Source organism: Bufo gargarizans, chromosome 1 (assembly GCF_014858855.1).
Source record: "Bufo gargarizans isolate SCDJY-AF-19 chromosome 1, ASM1485885v1, whole genome shotgun sequence".
NCBI lineage: Eukaryota > Metazoa > Chordata > Amphibia > Anura > Bufonidae > Bufo > Bufo gargarizans.
Genome location: NC_058080.1, coordinates 735,892,342 through 735,909,361, shown reverse-complemented (window position 1 = coordinate 735,909,361; position 17,020 = coordinate 735,892,342). Strand labels below are relative to the sequence as shown.

General features: G+C 47.7%; 1 protein-coding gene across 2 annotated transcripts in view; it reads right to left on the bottom strand.

Annotated features, from left to right (window-relative positions):
• Positions 1 to 17,020, bottom strand: part of LOC122937812 (C-type lectin domain family 10 member A-like) — a 67,150-nt gene that overhangs the window by 28,511 nt on the left and 21,619 nt on the right. For both annotated transcript variants that reach the window (XM_044292896.1, XM_044292907.1), the window contains exon 4: positions 762 to 1,083. In XM_044292896.1, coding sequence (XP_044148831.1) covers positions 762 to 1,083 — 322 coding nt within the window. The remainder of the gene's footprint in view (positions 1 to 761; positions 1,084 to 17,020) is intronic.

Genomic DNA, 17,020 nt, shown 5'->3' with positions numbered 1-17,020 from the left:
AGAGAGAGAGAGAGAGAGGGACAACCAGCTCAGGCCTTTCCTCAGCAACTAACTCATCTTCTGCCAGGGAGGAGACTGGAGAAGCCGGCCCTATGCCTCGTCTCAGGGAGGAGACTGGAGAAGCCAGCCCTATGCCTCGCCTCAGGGAGGAGACTGGAGAAGCCAGCCCCCTTTGCCTCACCTCAGGGAGGAGACTGGAGAAGCCGGCCCTATGCCTCACCTCAGGGAGAAGACTGGAGAAGCCGGTCCTATGCCTCACCTCAGGGAGGAGACTGGAGAAGCCGGTCCTATGCCTCACCTCAGGGAGAAGACTGGAGAAGCCAGCCCTATGCCTCATCTCAGGGAGGAGACTGAAGAAGCTAGCCCTATGCCTTGTCTGTATTGTTTTGCACCTGAATTCTTCCAGTAAAGAAGTCCCCTGGTTACTGCAGACCCTGACTCTCTGGACTTATTTCCCATTGGCTTGCGCCACGCCTTACTATCTCATTCCGGGAGCAGCAGCACGTGGTGACACCTTGACGGTGTCCGGGAGACCCAGCTTAGCATTGGGGCCATCTCAAACTCGGCCAGTGCAGTACCGGCCTGGTGGCTCACCCGCAGTGAAGTACAGATCCCTGTATAGGGGTTGAAGTTTGAATACCATGGGACTGGCAGGATAACATCCTTAGGTTTAGCCTAAAATCAAACCGGTTGGTTTACACAGTGGTTCTATACCCACTGCCTGTAACAACAATCTGCGCAATGTGAGTGGCTTCACTTACTGTGTGAGCTCCTCCTGTTTCCCTCTCAGCTCATTTTTGGCTATCAGGAGAAGATTTTGCAAGGAGTTCCGTGTGGTCTCTGTGTCTTCCTTCTCCCTTCTCATTCTCTGTAACTCCTGTGTGGAGGTCTTCCACTTCTCCTGCACCTCATGCAGCTCAGCCTTGGTCTTCTCCAGTTCTCTCTGGTTCTTCTGAAGCATTTGGAGCATGGAGTCTGTTCTCTGGTTATTCTCGGTGAATCTGGAGCCGAGGTCTTCATGATCTCCCTGTAGTTCTTGTAATGTGGCTGCTGTGCTAAGGAGACGTCCGGACACCTGAGATACTGACATGGTACAGGATGAAGTCTGGTCACAATAAACAGCATCATACAAGAGATGACATAGTGTGCGGTGGAGGCTTCAGGAAAGCTGAGAAACTGACATGACACAGGATTAGGACTGGTCACAATAAAGGACATCACACAAGAGACGACATACTGTGCTGAGGAGACTTCCAGATACTGACATAACACCAGGGCCGTCTTTAATATTGATTGTACCCTGGGCAAAAATGTACTTGGGCCCCTGGATCCCGCCTTCCCACACCTTAGCAGGCAATCACGGCCTCCACCACAACACACACAAAAAATCCACACACCTGGTAGAGTACAGTGAATGACTGTAAATACTTCCAGTTCTGAAGACTCCAGCGGCTCAGGATCAGTGCTCTGGGCTGGAAGTGGGCACCGCTCAGCAGGAAGGAGACCAGGGCTCGGCTCACCCTAGTGTTACAGTGCACCCCAGCACCCCACAGTATGCAGTATAGCACCCTATAGTATACAGCACCACACAGTATGCAGTATAGCACCCCACACTATACAGTACCCCACAGTATATAGTAGAGCAGTATAGCAGCCCACAGTATACAGCACCCCACAGTATACAACACCTCACAGTATACAACACCTCACTGTATACAGCACCCCAAAATATACACGATACAGCCCCCCCACTATACAGTAGAGCAGTATAGCACTCCACACTATACCGCTCCCACAGTATACAGACCCCCACAGTATACAGGCCCCCACACAGTATACAGGCCCCCACACAGTATACAGGCCCCCACACAGTATACAGGCCCCCACACAGTATACAGGCCCCCACACAGTATACAGCCCCCCACACACTATACAGGCCCCCCACACTATACAGGCCCCCCACACTTTACACCCCCCACACACTATACAGGCCCCACACAGTATACAGTCCCACACAATATACAGCCCCCCACACAGTATACAGCACCCCACTATACAGTAGTTTACAGTATATTAACATAACAGCCCCTGTCACCTTTTTCTGATGATGTAATCTTCACACAAAAAAGCTCCACAGTTAACTTCTGCAACACTCCTGCTAGGACCTGTGATGACCTCATAGCCATGTGACCAGTAATTGCTAGGTTACTGGTCACATGGTGATGATGTCATTAAGGTCCTAGATCACAACTTTAACACAGTACGATGCCTGTGTAGCTGACAGCCTGACACCCGGGGCAGTAGCTAGCAGGGCTCAAGAGGCAGCTGCCTTGGGCCCCCCAGGAGCAACTTGGCCCGGGGCAGCTGCCCCTTTTGCCCCTTGGTAAAGATGGCCCTGCATGACACAATATGAGAACATCGTACAAGAGAGGAAATACTGTGCTGAAGAGACATCTGGACAACTGAGATACCAGCATGACACAGGATGAGGACTAATTGCGTAAGAATCTGCTGATGGATTCATATTATAAAGTTCGGTTTACACTTTGCCTATTTCTAGTGGAAAAAATTTGCAACAATTTACAGCATAAAGCAAATGAGGGTCAGAAAACTCATCCACACGCAGGGTCACACTAGAAGGCAAGGGTTAAAGATTTGTGCTGTTTGACATATCTTAAGGTACACTACTCACAAAAAGTTCGGCATATTTGGCTTGTGGGTGAAATTTCAGGATGAACCAAAAATGCCCTCTAACCTTTACAGGAGAACTTAATGTGACCTTCTCTAACCTTCTGAAGGCACATGTCCAACTGCTCAATGTGTCAGGACTTTTTGCACAACAAGGAGCTTAGGGTACTTTCACACTAGCGTTTTTCTTTTCCAGTATTGAGTTCCGTCCTAGGGGCTCAATACCGGAAAAAAACTGATCAGTTTTATCCTAATGCTTTCTGAATGGAGAGCGATCCGCTCAGTTTGCATCAGGATGCATCAGTTCAGTCACCGTACGGTTTTTGGACGGAGAAAATACCACTTGCCATTTTACATTGAAATGCATTAATGCCGGATCCGGCCCTAAGTGTTCTGGAAAAACGGATCCGGTTTTGCGGTCAGCGCATGCGCAGACCTTTAAAAATGTGAAAAAGATAAATACCGGATCAGTTTTTCTGGATGACAACCGGAGAGACGGATCTGGTATTGCAATGCATTTATGAGACGGATCCGCATCCGGATCTGTCTACAAATGCTATCCGCTTGCATACAGATTGCCAGCGACGGAACTGCCTGCCGGAATCCAGTGACGCTAGTGTGAAAGTACCCTTAACAGCAAAATTCACAACAGGTGTTTGATCCATAAATCGCCCAAAAAAAATCCTGGTTCAATTAGAATTGACATTAAACAGTCCTTCTCATCATGCTGTTCACATTGTGACATCATGAGACCAAGACAACACCCAACAGTACCTTGCCATTGCGAGGCTTCAAGCAGGATGTTCTCAGATAGAAGTGGCCCCTGAGCTCAGGGTGTCGCAGAGAGTCATCAGCAGGTTGTGTCAGAGATACAGAGACTGAAAGTGTCACAAACCGGTGGTTGTGAACCCACCTTGCCACGTGTCCTACCTCCTCTAAGGGCGTTGTCTTATCTAAGTGAACCCTTCGTTCTTCACAGTACCCATGATGGTGGGGATAGACTCAGGGCCGGTTTTAGACAAAATGTGGCCCTGGTCAAAATCAAAAGTAGGGCCCCAAATCTTGTAATAATGTGCTAAAAACACAGTCCGACGTTGGACACCCAGCAGCCCAGCCGATCAGCTGTTTGAGGAGACGGAGCGTGCTGTTCACTGCTGCTGTCCCACAGACATACAGCAGCGCGCAGGAAGAGAGACGACACGTGCGTACAGCACGCACCGGCTCCTCATACAGCTGTTCAGAGGGGCGCTGGGTGTCAGACCCCTGCCAATCTGATACCGATGACCGATCCTGAGACAGGTCATCAATATGGAAAACCAGAGAACCTCTTGAAGTGACTCCTAATACTCCTAATACTGTGCCTGCTGTGCTCCCCCCATGCCTACAAACACTATACTATACACCCCCACTGCCCTCATTAGTAATGGTTCCCCCAATAGTGATAATACTCCCCAAAACAGCCCCCATTAGTAGCAATGCCCTCCATATTGTGTCAAATAATAATAACGCCCCTACAGTACTTTAGTAGTAATAATACAACCATAATGCGCCCAGTGGCTCTAATGTCCGCCTGTAGTGCCCCCCACTAGTTCCAATATATAATGCTCCCACCATAGTGCCAGTATATATATATAATGTACCCCGTAGTGCCAGTATATAATGCTCCCCCATAGTGCCAGTATATATATATAATGTACCCCGTAGTGCCAGTATATAATGCTCCCCCATAGTGCCAGTATATACACTCACCTAAAGAATTATTAGGACCACCATACTAATACGGTGTTGGACCCCCTTTTGCCTTCAGAACTGCCTTAATTCTACGTGGCATTGATTCCACAAGGTGCTGATAGCATTCTTTAGAAATGTTGGCCCATATTGATAGGATAGCATCTTGCAGTTGATGGAGATTTGAGGGATGCACATCCAGGGCACGAAGCTCCCATTCCACCACATCCCAAAGATGCTCTATTGGGTTGAGATCTGGTGACTGTGGGGGCCATTTTAGGACAGTGACCTCATTGTCATGTTCAAGAAACCAATTTGAAATGATTGGAGCTTTGTGATCTGGTGCATTATCCTGCTGGAAGTAGCCATCAGAGGATGGGTACATGGTGGTCATGAAGGGATGGACATGGTCAGAAACAATGCTCAGGTAGCCCATGGCATTTAAACGATGGCCAATTGGCACTAAGGGGCCTAAAGTGTGCCCAGAAAACATCCCCCACACCATTACACCACCACCACCAGCCTGCACAGAGGTAACAAGGCATGATGGATACATGTTCTCATTCTGTTTACGCCAAATTCGGACTCTACCATTTGAATGTCTCAACAGAAATCGAGACTCATCAGACCAGGCAACATTTTTCCAGTCTTTAACAGTCCAATTTTGGTGAGCTCATGCAAATTGTAGCCTCTTCTTCCTATTTGTAGTGGAGATGAGTGGTACCCGGTGGGGTCTTCTGCTGTTGTAGCCCATCCGCCTCAAGGTTGTGCATGTTGTGGCTTCACAAATGCTTTGCTGCAGACCTTGGTTGTAACGAGTGGTTATTTCAGTCAACGTTGCTCTTCTATCAGCTTGAATCAGTCGGCCCATTCTCCTCTGACCTCTCGCATCAACAAGCCACAGGACGGCCGCATACTGGAGGTTTCTCCCTTTTCACACCGTTCTTTGAGATTGTGAAATACTCAGACCGGCCCGTCTGGCACCAACAACCAGGCCACGCTCAAAACTGCTTAAATCCCCTTTCTTTCCCATTCTGACATTCAGTTTGGAGTCCAGGAGATTGTCTTGACCAGGACCACAACCCGACATGCATCGAAGCCACTGCCATGTGATTGGTTGACTAGATAATCGCATTAATGAGAAATAGAACAGGTGTTCCTAATAATTCTTTAGGTGAGTGTATATATAATGTACCCCGTAGTGCCAGTATATAATGCTCCCCCCATAGTGGCAGTATATATATATAATGTACCCCGTAGTGCCAGTATATAATTCTCCCCATAGTGCCAGTATATATATATAATGTACCCCGTAGTGCCAGTATATATACAGTTTGTATAATGTATGTTCTTGATATAAGAATATATTGGCGGAAGTCTAATATCAGCGTGAGGCTTTAGCCATATATTGTCAATAGCATTTACCATTGTAGTGCTCTATTTTCAGTGATATATAATGTACCCCGTAGTGGCAGTATATATATATATTGTATCCAGTAGTGCCCGGTATATATAATGATCTCCTTCCCTGGTGCCCCCGGCAGTGCGGACACCTCCCTTCCGTCCCCCCCGCTGCTCTCTGCGATGCAGACCACAGTATTATCTGTGGCTTGTCCCGATGCATGTGGTCCCAATTACATCACCGCTCCTGCTTCGGGTCTCACGTGACCACGTCATAATGCAAGACCCAGCGCAGGAGGTTGCAGTGATGTCATTGCGGCTTCTTGCGCTGTTCTGAGGCCTCACAGGCTTGAGACTCGTGAGGTTGGCCATGAGTGCGCCCCCCTTTATGTGTAGCAAAGTGGAGCCCTAGATGGACGACGACCCTCACCTATCCATTATCCCAGCCCTAATTCAGAGCACATTACCGCAGGAGGTATAACAGGAGAGGACTACAACTCCCAGCATGTCTAAGCCATATTATTTAATATCATAGCATAGTTACAGGGGGACTTATAAGAGGATGGAACTACAACTCCCAGCATATCCAGAGTGTTGTATTGTATATAAAGTAGTATTATCCAGCTCACCTCCTTGGCCTGTTGTAATGTACCCTGATATTACATAATAATGGCCTGGACATGCTGGGAGTTGTAGTCCTCTCCTCATACCTCATCTTGTAATGTACTCTGATATTATATAAGAGGACAGGACTACAGCTCTCAGCATTTCCCTGGCTCTTACATTGAATCCTTCACTTCTTCCCATGCATCACTGGTCTTCTTCTTTACTTCATTGCTGACCACATGATGGTGAGGTCATGGCAGTTCCTTCATCCCCTCTTCTGTGCTGAGCTCCGCCTCCTGTTCTGGTCACATGGTGAGGTCATCACAGGTCCTTCATCCCCTCTTCTGTGCTGAGCTCCACCTCCTGCACGTGACGTCATGGCAGATCCTACAGCTCCAGTAGAAGGCGCTGCTGGTGTCCGGAGCTGTCAGCGCTGTGGTAATGATTTCTCTTATATGTGAGGGAGGAGACCTTACACTGCATTGTAAAGAGCAGCTGTCCGCCCGTTTGCTTCCACGGACGCTCTGCTGAACAGCAGCACTGAAGTAGGGGGCCCTTTAGACGATGGGGGCCCTGGGCAATTGCCAAGTTTGCCCCCCCCAAGCCCTGGATAGACTTTCCTGAGGGGAACACCAGGTCGCTGCCTCTTAAGGAGGGTTGGCACACAAGGCAGTTGGTCCAGGCAGACCAGGAGGTATCAGAGGTACAGATGTAGTCAGCAAGCCAAGTTGTAACCAGGAGCAATAGTGTAGGACCGAAGGATGAGGCAGAGGTAAAGTCAGACAGGCAATAGATCAGGGCAGGTGGCACAGGTACAGGTCAGGCAGTCCGGGTCGGCAACAGGAGAGTCAAGGCAAGCCGGCAGGGATCTAACAGGTAGCAGAGTCCAGAAACACAAGCAAGGGTCAGGTACACAGGAACACAAGCAGAGATAACAGCAACCTAGCAGGACACAAGGACGTTGACGCTCAGGCATCTGGGAAGGGGGCTGAGCTACTTATATATGTGCAGGAGGGCTAGGATTGGTCAGCGAGGTCACATGATCTAACCCATAAAGCACAGGAAGTGACGAGTGTCGGGCCCTTAAGGAAGTGCTGCAAGAAACAAAGAGCAAGCATGCTGTGGCAGGGCTTAGAGGAAACTGTGGAGCGGATCCCAGAACAAACAGTAACTGCAAGGACAGAGCCCAGGACTGCAGCGGTAAATGGGAAAGCACGAGCAGCAGATCACCGCTGAACACGGCGCCCCGGGACCGCGGTGGTAAGCAGAACAGCGGCGCACAGCAGCCGCTGTTACAGGAAGAGTCACAGAAAGGCAGAGAAGTGGACGTTCTTTGACACATCCCACACTGATGACCACTTCAGGATTTAGGAAAACTAGAGGAATGGTCAAAAATCTGGCAACTAAAATGTAATGTTGATAAGTGCAAGATAATGCACCTGGGGCGTAAAAACCCAAGAGCAGAATATACAACCAGTGATACAGTCCTAACCTCAGTATCTGAGGAAAGGGATTTAGGGGTCATTATTTCAGAAGACTTAAAGGTAGGCAGACCATGTCATAGAGCAGCAGGAGATGCTAGCAGAATGCTGGGGTGTATAGGGAGAGGCATTACCAGTAGACAGAGGGGGGCGCTCATGCCACTCTACAGAGCACTAGTGAGACCTCATCTGGAGTATTGTGCGCAGTACTGGAGACCATATCTCCAGAAGGATACTGATACTTTGGAGAGAGTTCAGAGAAGAGCTACTAAACTGGTCCATGGATTGCAGGATAAAACTTACCAGGAAAGATGAAAGGACCTTAACATGTAGAGCTTGGAAGAAAGACGAGACAGAGGGGAGATGAGAGAGACGGCTAAATACATAAAGGGAATCAACAAGGTAAAAGAGGAGAGAAGATTTACAAGAAGGAAAACTGCTACAAGAGGACAGAGTGTTACATTAGAGGGGCAAAGGGTTAACAGTAATATCAGGAAGTATTACTTTACTGAGAGAGTAGTGGATGCAGGGAATAGCCTTCCTGCAGAAGTGGTAGCTGCAGATACAGTGGAGGAGTTTAAGCATGCATGGGATAGGCATAAGGCCATCCTCCATATAAGATAGGGCCAGGGGCTATCTATAGTACTCAGTATATGGGGCAGACTAGATGGGCCAAATGGTTCTTATCTGCCGACACGTTCTAGGTTTCTATGTAAGAATGCCCTGCAGAACCGGATGATGAATGCCACACAACTCCAGGCACATGTAAGGGAGGTGAGAGGCACCCAAGTGTCACATCAGACCATTGGAAACCATTTACATCAGCATGCTCTGCGTGCTAGACAACCTGCAAGGGTACCTGACCGCACCACCAGGCACAGGCATCTTGTATAGACCAGGGAGCATATACGCTGGTTGAGGGACCAGTAGGCCTCAGTGCTGTTCACTGATGAAAGTCGATTCACGCTGAGCAGAAATGATGGCCACCAATGATGTTGGAGACGTCAAGGAGAGCGCTCTGTATCAGCCACTATGGTCACCAGACGAGCCTTTGGTGGTGGTGAGGTGTGGACAGGGGTGTCTAGTCAGTACAGAACTGCCCTACATTGTGTGACTGGTCCAGTGACAAGCCCAGACTACTTGAAGAACATCATTAATTCAGTCATTATGCCTCTGCTTGAACAACACAGGCCTAATGTCATCTTCATGGAGGACTATGCGCTAGCTCATGGAGGTTTTATCATTAGGGAACGGCTGCTGGAGACTGGGGGACCTCACATGGAGTGGCCTGCACTTTCTCAAATGGAGTCACCGTGTAGAGGCGCGTAACTCTGTACTTCAGAACCTCAATGACCTGAAGGCCGCCCTCCAAGAAGAGTGGGATGCTATGCCTCAGCAGACAATAAGGTGACTTGTGAACAGCAGGAGACATTGTTGTCAATCTTGAATTGATGCTCAAGGCCACATGACAAGCTCCTGAGACACTAACTTTTTGTGGCGGTGTACCCAGCACTGGGGTCGGCTTCTGAGTCAATAAATTGTTTGAGATGAGGAAATCACCATTGCTGCTTCCATTTAAATGCCCGACTTTCATGATGTAATATCACTGGAGCCGGAACTTTTTATGTTTTCCATAAAATTTACCGAAAAGCCAAATATCCCTATCTTTTTGTGAGTAGTGTATTTCTACCCTTGCAGCAGAATGCCCCATTGTTTATATGTACTAGCAGAAAGAAGCTGTGATGTGTCTTTAGAAATGTGTTGGGTGTGTGTCGCAGGACGGAGTCATGATCCCCTCTTTCTCACTGATTCTCTGTCTTATTGGATCTACACAAAAAAATCTGGAAGGAGGATCGAGGTTAAATGAGTTGAGCTTCTGCTTTGTGTCCAGTTTAGTTCAGTCAGTCCAGTGATACATCTGTAAGTAGAGGATAGAGGTCACAGGCCTCATGGCCCAGGACAATGTCTTAGTCTCCCAGCCTAGCCATTCACAGTATGTAACTGACCTAATCAGAGGGACCAGCCTAAAGAGGACTCAAGTTACGGACTGAGAGAAGAACTTCTCAGATATGGGCCGCATAGCATAGATTGAGCCATTGTCTTCCGGCCTGGTCTTATAGCATGGACTGAGCTTTTGTTTTACAGCCTGGCCTGAACCTTAGTCTTGTGGCCTAGCTTCATAGCATGAACTGAGCCTTCGTTTTACAGCCTGGCCTGATAGCCTAGGCTGAGCCTTATTCTTACGGCCTGGTCTCATAGCATGGACTGAGCATTAGTGTTACAGCCTGACCTCATAGCATGGACTGAGCCTAAGTCTTCCATCCTGGCCTCATAGCATGTACTGAGCCATAGTCTTCTGGCCTGGCCCCATAACATGGACTAAGCAATTTTCTTATGGCCTTATTTTATAGCATGGACTGAGCCTTAGTCTTTTGGCCTGACCTCATAGCATGGACTGAGCCTTAGCCATACAGCCTGACCTCATAGTATGAACTGAGCAAATTTCTTATGGCCTGGCCTCATAGCATGGACTGAGCTTTAGTCTTCTGGCCTGGCTTCACAGCATGGGCCAAGCCTTGGTCTTCTAGTCTGGATTCATAGCATGGGCTAAGCCTTAGTCTTCTAGCCTGACCTCATAGCATGGACTTAAACTTAGTCTTCTGGCCTGGCCTCATAGTATTGTTGTGGAAATTTTATTATGTGGACATTTTACTTTAGGATGTGTATTTAATATATTGTGTATTGTCATCATGTCTCTCAGTGTCAGGGTAAACCATTGGAGTGGACATCTTCCCGTGTATGTCCTGTAAAGGAACGTGCGTTTGTTGTCTCTAGTGCGCCTGATCAGCCGCTGGAGATAATGACGCTGTCCTGTAAATAAACCTGCATGAGGATCATAGTAACTTTATCTGGCATCGATCACTGAGCAAGGCTGGATAACGTTACCTCCAGTGGTAATGGTAGATTATTGTATACATGTGTTTGTTAGCTGGCTATGTTAGTCTAAATGCTTGTCTTCCTATGTCATCACTTCCTGTATGTCATCACTTCCTGTATGTCATCACTTCCTCTATCCTTGTCTTGGGCCAGCCCCTTTTACACCTTTTTGTTTAGTCAATAAAGAACGGACACTGAGCAGGGCGGGGGGGAGTTGCTTAGAATTTCAATCAAGATGGTAGCACTTGGGTGGTTCTCTAGCTGCAGCTGATGGAAGATGGACTTACCTTTTTCCTTACACAAACTTTGATGCGAGCTGATTACAACTATTGATATTTTCTACAACAGATGGCGAGCTCAGGAAGGAAATCATTTTTTCCCCTGTTATCAGCAGAACTTAAAAGGAGACAATTTAATTTTCAAAAAGCAAAAAAGGCCGACATAAGGTAATATCCTTTCCCTTACTCTCATTTTTGAGAAAGTTTTGCTCTTTGTGAACTGAAATCTGTGTCCTCCAATCTGCTGCTATCAGGAAAAATCTATTCAAACAACCTGTGTGGTTGTTGTCCGCCGCATCGGGGGGTGTAGGGATAAGGTGAGTGTTTTTCCGTTGTGTTGATTGTACAGAGATTGTATGATGAGCAGGACAGAGTATTGTGTTTTCTTGTAACTTCTTAACTTTTATGTTACTGTGATTTTGTAAGAGGTGATTTTATAGAGGTTTATAAAGGCAGCAATTGGTTTTAGTGTGTGTACGACTGTGTGCTTGTCGGCCATCTTTATGACCATGTGCTTGTCGGCCATCTTGACCATGCTTGTCGGCCATCTTTAAGTTTGTCGGCCATCTTAGTTAGTTTGCTATGGAGTCGATTTGATTGTTTTTGCCTGAAATGTTAGTTTTGTCGGATAGGTATCTTGTCTTTTTGTAACCTTTCTATGTACAGTTTGATTCTGTTTTGATAAGTTTTGTGCTGATATCGGTTGAGTGTTCGGTTATGCTATAGCGCAGTGACCAGTCTGATACAGGAACCATCGTGTGAGCGTTAGTGGCAGTTTAGTGGTGAAATCGTCCTGTAGTTGATGATTCTGCTTAATGTTTGTATATCTGTGGCTGTTACACTGAATTGTAGACTTGTTTGGCATATTTACTACGGGTACTACAGTGTAGAAAGGTTCTGTGCCAAAAGTATTGGGACAACTCCTAGAGATCGGTACCAGTATGGTGTATTTTGTAGCAACCATTGTGGTGTTTGTTTCTTGTGCAATGGAAAGTATTTTTAAAGAAGTAGCAAAGTAGCAAAGTTGAAGGACACGGCGGCCATTCTTCAGGCTATGCAGGGATCTACTGATCCATGGCTGCAGGCCCAGAATTGTGTAGCAAACCTGATCGGTACCAGAAAATGGCGCAAAAGGAAAGGCAAGTTTGCTCGGATGTTTGCTGCTGGGTGGATAGCGGATAAATATCAGGAGTCTTGTAGGCTGAAGCTGAGTTTGGAAGGAGAAGTGGAAGATTTAAAAGTGGAAATTGTTAAATTGAGATCTCTTGTCCAGCAGGCAGCTGAAGCTAGCCCCGAGTATGAATGTGCTGTGAGGTGTAATACTGCGCTGTGCAAGGAGAATGAAGGTTTATCTGAAAGCCTGACGCATGCACAGGCAGCTGAAGCTAGCCCCGAGTATGAATGTGCTGTGAGGTGTAATACTGCGCTGTGCAAGGAGAATGAAGGTTTATCTGAAAGCCTGACGCATGCACAGGCAGCTGAAGCTAGCCCCGAGTATGAATGTGCTGTGAGGTGTAATACTGCGCTGTGCAAGGAGAATGAAGGTTTATCTGAAAGCCTGACGCATGCACAGGGTGCTGTAAGGGAATTGTCTGCTCTTTGCAGGAGGACAGAGGATGAACATTCTCAGTGCTTAGTGCAGCCGGAGTCAGTGAAACAACCGTTGGAGAGTAACGTGTCTGGGGTTAGAGGCCATGTATGGGCTGTAAGCACGGAGAAGTCTGAGGACTGTGGGTCGCATGGTGGAACCGACTCAGGGATGGAGATGGACAATGTGTCTGACCCTGGAGTTGGACGTATTAACACAAGGCCAGAAGATTCCTCAGATGAGTCCGTGGTAAGTGGACTCAATACAGATAGTAGTGTGGGAGCTACTCATGCTAGGATGGTTAATGTTGTGCGCCAAGTCAGATCGCCATGTGCCCAGACAATGTATTGTGCCCGGAGGCGAGCTCTTCGTTGTTTTGCATGCAGGGAATACGGGCACATTACACGATATTGTGACGTTGCTAATGGCAACAGACACAGGTTTGCTAAGTACCCCAGAACCACACCTAGAAGTGAAGTGGTTTATTCAGCAAGGTGGGGTAATGGTCCCAGACATGGAACCCAGGGACAGCCAAGGTCATGGATCCAGGAAGCGGATTTTAAATCCCAATATGAACGGTTAAAATGTGAAAGAAACCGGTTTTGGGACCTTGTGATGTTAAGTCCTGCTTCTCTGGTCAAATGAATCTGAAGCTGTTTGGGGCTGGGGGCAAATTAACATTTCAATGACTGGGTGGGTAGGAGTTCTCCTGTACGGTTTCAGGGGAACCTCCAGGACATTGATTTGTTAATTCAGTCCTACACAATTGTATGTGTTCCTAAGGGTTTAGGTTTTGTATGTGTTTTGGGTTTTAACGTAAAATTAACTTTTTACTGAAGCTCAATGTATGTAATCAAGTGTTTTCTCCTTTTTTATTTTTCAGTTATTTTTGTCTATTTTTGTTTGGGTATTTCTTTGATTGATTAATTTATATTTACATTTTTCTTCTTTTACTCATTTTTATTTTTTAGGTTTTTATTGCATATTTGGTGCTTTTCTCTCGCTCCCTCTCTTTTCTCTGTAGATTTGGTTGGGAGTACTGGGGGTCTCGGGATATTGTGTGGGAACTACTGTCTGAATTCAGGGGCTGCTGCTGAGCGAGAGGTTTTTGATCAGTCACTGCAAAAAGGGCTTCGTGTGCTGTTCAGCTTGACTATAATATAGAATCATATCGGCAAAGGAAAGTGAGTTGATGAGCATGGTGATATATATCACCCGGGCATACCAATAGCTGTGTGAGTAACCCCTTTCCCCACAGAAGGTACTGTGTGTTCTCTGTGTACCCCTCGTCCCCACAGGAGTACTGTGTGTTTGTTTCCTGTGCGCCCCTCGTCCCCACAGAAGGTACTGTGTGTTCTCTGCGCACCCCTCGTCCTCACAGAAGGTACTGTGTGTTCTCTGCGTACCCCTCGTCCCCACAGAAGGTACTGTGTGTTCTCTGTGTACCCCTCGTCCCCACAGAAGGTACTGTGTGTTCTCTGTGTACCCCTCGTCCCCACAGAAGGTACTGTGTGTTCTCTGTGTACCCCTCGTCCCCACAGAAGGTACTGTGTGTTCTCTGTGTACCCCTCGTCCCCACAGAAGGTACTGTGTGTTCTCTGTGCACCCCTCGTCCCCACAGAAGGTACTGTGTTCTCTGTGTACCCCTCATCCCCACAGAAGGTACTGTGTGTTCTCTGTGCACCCCTCGTCCCCACAGAAGGTACTGTGTGTTCTCTGTGTACCCCTCGTCCCCACAGAAGGTACTGTGTGTTCTCTGTGTACCCCTCGTCCCCACAGAAGGTACTGTGTGTTCTCTGTGTACCCCTCGTCCCCACAGAAGGTACTGTGTGTTCTCTGTGTACCCCTCGTCCCCACAGAAGGTACTGTGTGTTCTCTGTGTACCCCTCGTCCCCACAGAAGGTACTGTGTGTTCTCTGTGCACCCCTCGTCCCCACAGAAGGTACTGTGTTCTCTGTGTACCCCTCGTCCCCACAGAAGGTACTGTGTGTTCTCTGTGCACCCCTCGTCCCCACAGAAGGTACTGTGTGTTCTCTGTGTACCCCTCGTCCCCACAGAACGTACTGTGTGTTCTCTGTGCACCCCTCGTCCACACAGAAGGTACTGTGTTCTCTGTGTACCCCTCGTCCCCACAGAAGGTACTGTGTGTTCTCTGTGCACCCCTCGTCCCCACAGAAGGTACTGTGTGTTCTCTGTGTACCCCTCGTCCCCACAGAAGGTACTGTGTGTTCTCTGTGCACCCTTCGTCCCCACAGAAGGTACTGTGTGTTCTCTGTGCACCCCTTTTTCCACTCCAGGTCAATTGGAAGCCCTATCCTGTGGTCAGGTCACTATTCAGAGCCAAAACCGAGGCTGGTATATCTCATTAGGAGACTCAGAGGGCCACCGTGTGTCGGCGAGAGCCCTTTTCCTCACACTGATTACTCATTTTCTTGAGGTCTAACTAGGGTGAACGGAGTCCGTGTGTCGGTACCAGAAACCCTAAGGCAACTCAGAGACGAACGGAGGGGGGTACCAGCCGCCCAGCGTAGGTCGCAGGGCAGTCCTAGCGTAGGTCGCGGGAAAATTTATGCTCGAGCATGGGTTTAGGGAAAATTAGGGATCAGAAGGGTACCACTTCTGACTATAGGACAGCCAAGCAGTACATGAAATCCATCTATGGAGGAGGAGTTGTTAAGCCCCTCAAAGATTGGCACCAAGGGACTGTAGGTTCAGAGTGGACCATCCCCAAAGAAGGGACCTTTGAGGTCTGGATTGGGAAAACGTTTGTCCGTAAATTCCCCACTAGACTCCAAAGCCATGGTTCCCTCCAGAAAGCAGAACTGTGGCTGCACGAATCCATCAATCTCCAGCCTCAGGACATTCAAAAGTCCCAGACAGTGCGAACTAACACTGTCATGTACTCCCACCCCGCTAAGTCTGCAGAGTCCAAGAGAAGCGCTTTTCTCTTTCTCTTTCTCTCATCCCTCCGTCATCTCTCCATCTAACCTTGAGACGATGCACCATGTTTAATCCAGCTTCTCTTCGTCCTGGTTTTAAGGACGATGAGAAAGGGGTAAAGTAGTGCCGAAAACAACGATCTTCAAACTTTCTAACCTCTCAAATGTCAATCAAACACAACTGCCTTTTTTTGCTGGTACTTGGGTCAGATTTTTGCAAAGTAGGTAAAAACCTCGGCCGATCCATGGCCTGAATGTTCCGCTGTAACCCTTTTATTCCATCAGGTATCCCTCCAGGCAGCCCCACGGGTTATCACCCGATGTCCACCACCGGGTTCGGGAATTGCTCCCGGACCCAGACTCAATAACCAGTGTTCATTCTAGCCAACCAGGTGATTGGGTCATGCTAAAGAAACATCCGAGGACAGGACTAGAGCCAAGATATCTTGGGCCATTCCAGGTGCTGCTGATGACGCCAATCTCTCTGAAGTTCGCGGGACGAGACAACTGGATCCACACCGGTCACTGCAAGAAGCTGCTCAACTAAGTCAAAGAATGCAGAGTATCACTTTTGTTTATTTGTTACAAGGAGGCATTTGTTGATAGACGATATTAATATTAGCTCTGGCTCCTGCTCCTCGCTTGTTAATCCTGTATGGGTGTCTGGGCAGCTAGGCGACCCGTAGATGTGGGATCCTCCAGTTGTGAGGAAAGTATATGGTTATGCCAGGCTAGCAGACACCATTGACAAGGGTCAGGCCCATACTGACAGGAGCAGGGCAGGGGCGGAGCTATGATTAGTGAGAGTCGGAATCCTTTTTAAAGCTTTGGGAGGTCTTGGGGCTCACTGGTTTTCCATTGGATCCGGGCGAAAGGAAATAGGACATATACTTATGTTTTTTTGTTTCCATTCCTTCTATACGCCGGAGTGAGATGTTCCTGATGTCTAATCGACTGATATACCGAAGCCTGAACAGACAAGACGCCCTGAAGACCAAACCATGGACCAGATGCAGAGGATCCCAAACCAGCCGGCGACCAACGCGAAACGCCACCTCCTAAGTCACCTCCCGAAGAAAAGAAGCTACGTGTCAAGATTGACGTTCTGTTTTCCATCATCTGTTTTGTTTTATGGATTCAGGACTTTTCATAGACAAGACTGTTTTTTTTTTTTTAAAGAAGAAGATCAAGATTCGTCAAGGGACACTGGGGAGCATATGACAAAGAGGAGGGACTGTTGTGGAAATTTTATTATGTGGACATTTTACTTTAGGATGTGTATTTAATATATTGTGTATTGTCATCATGTCTCTCAGTGTCAGGGTAAACCATTGGAGTGGACATCTTCCCGTGTATGTCCTGTAAAGGAATGTG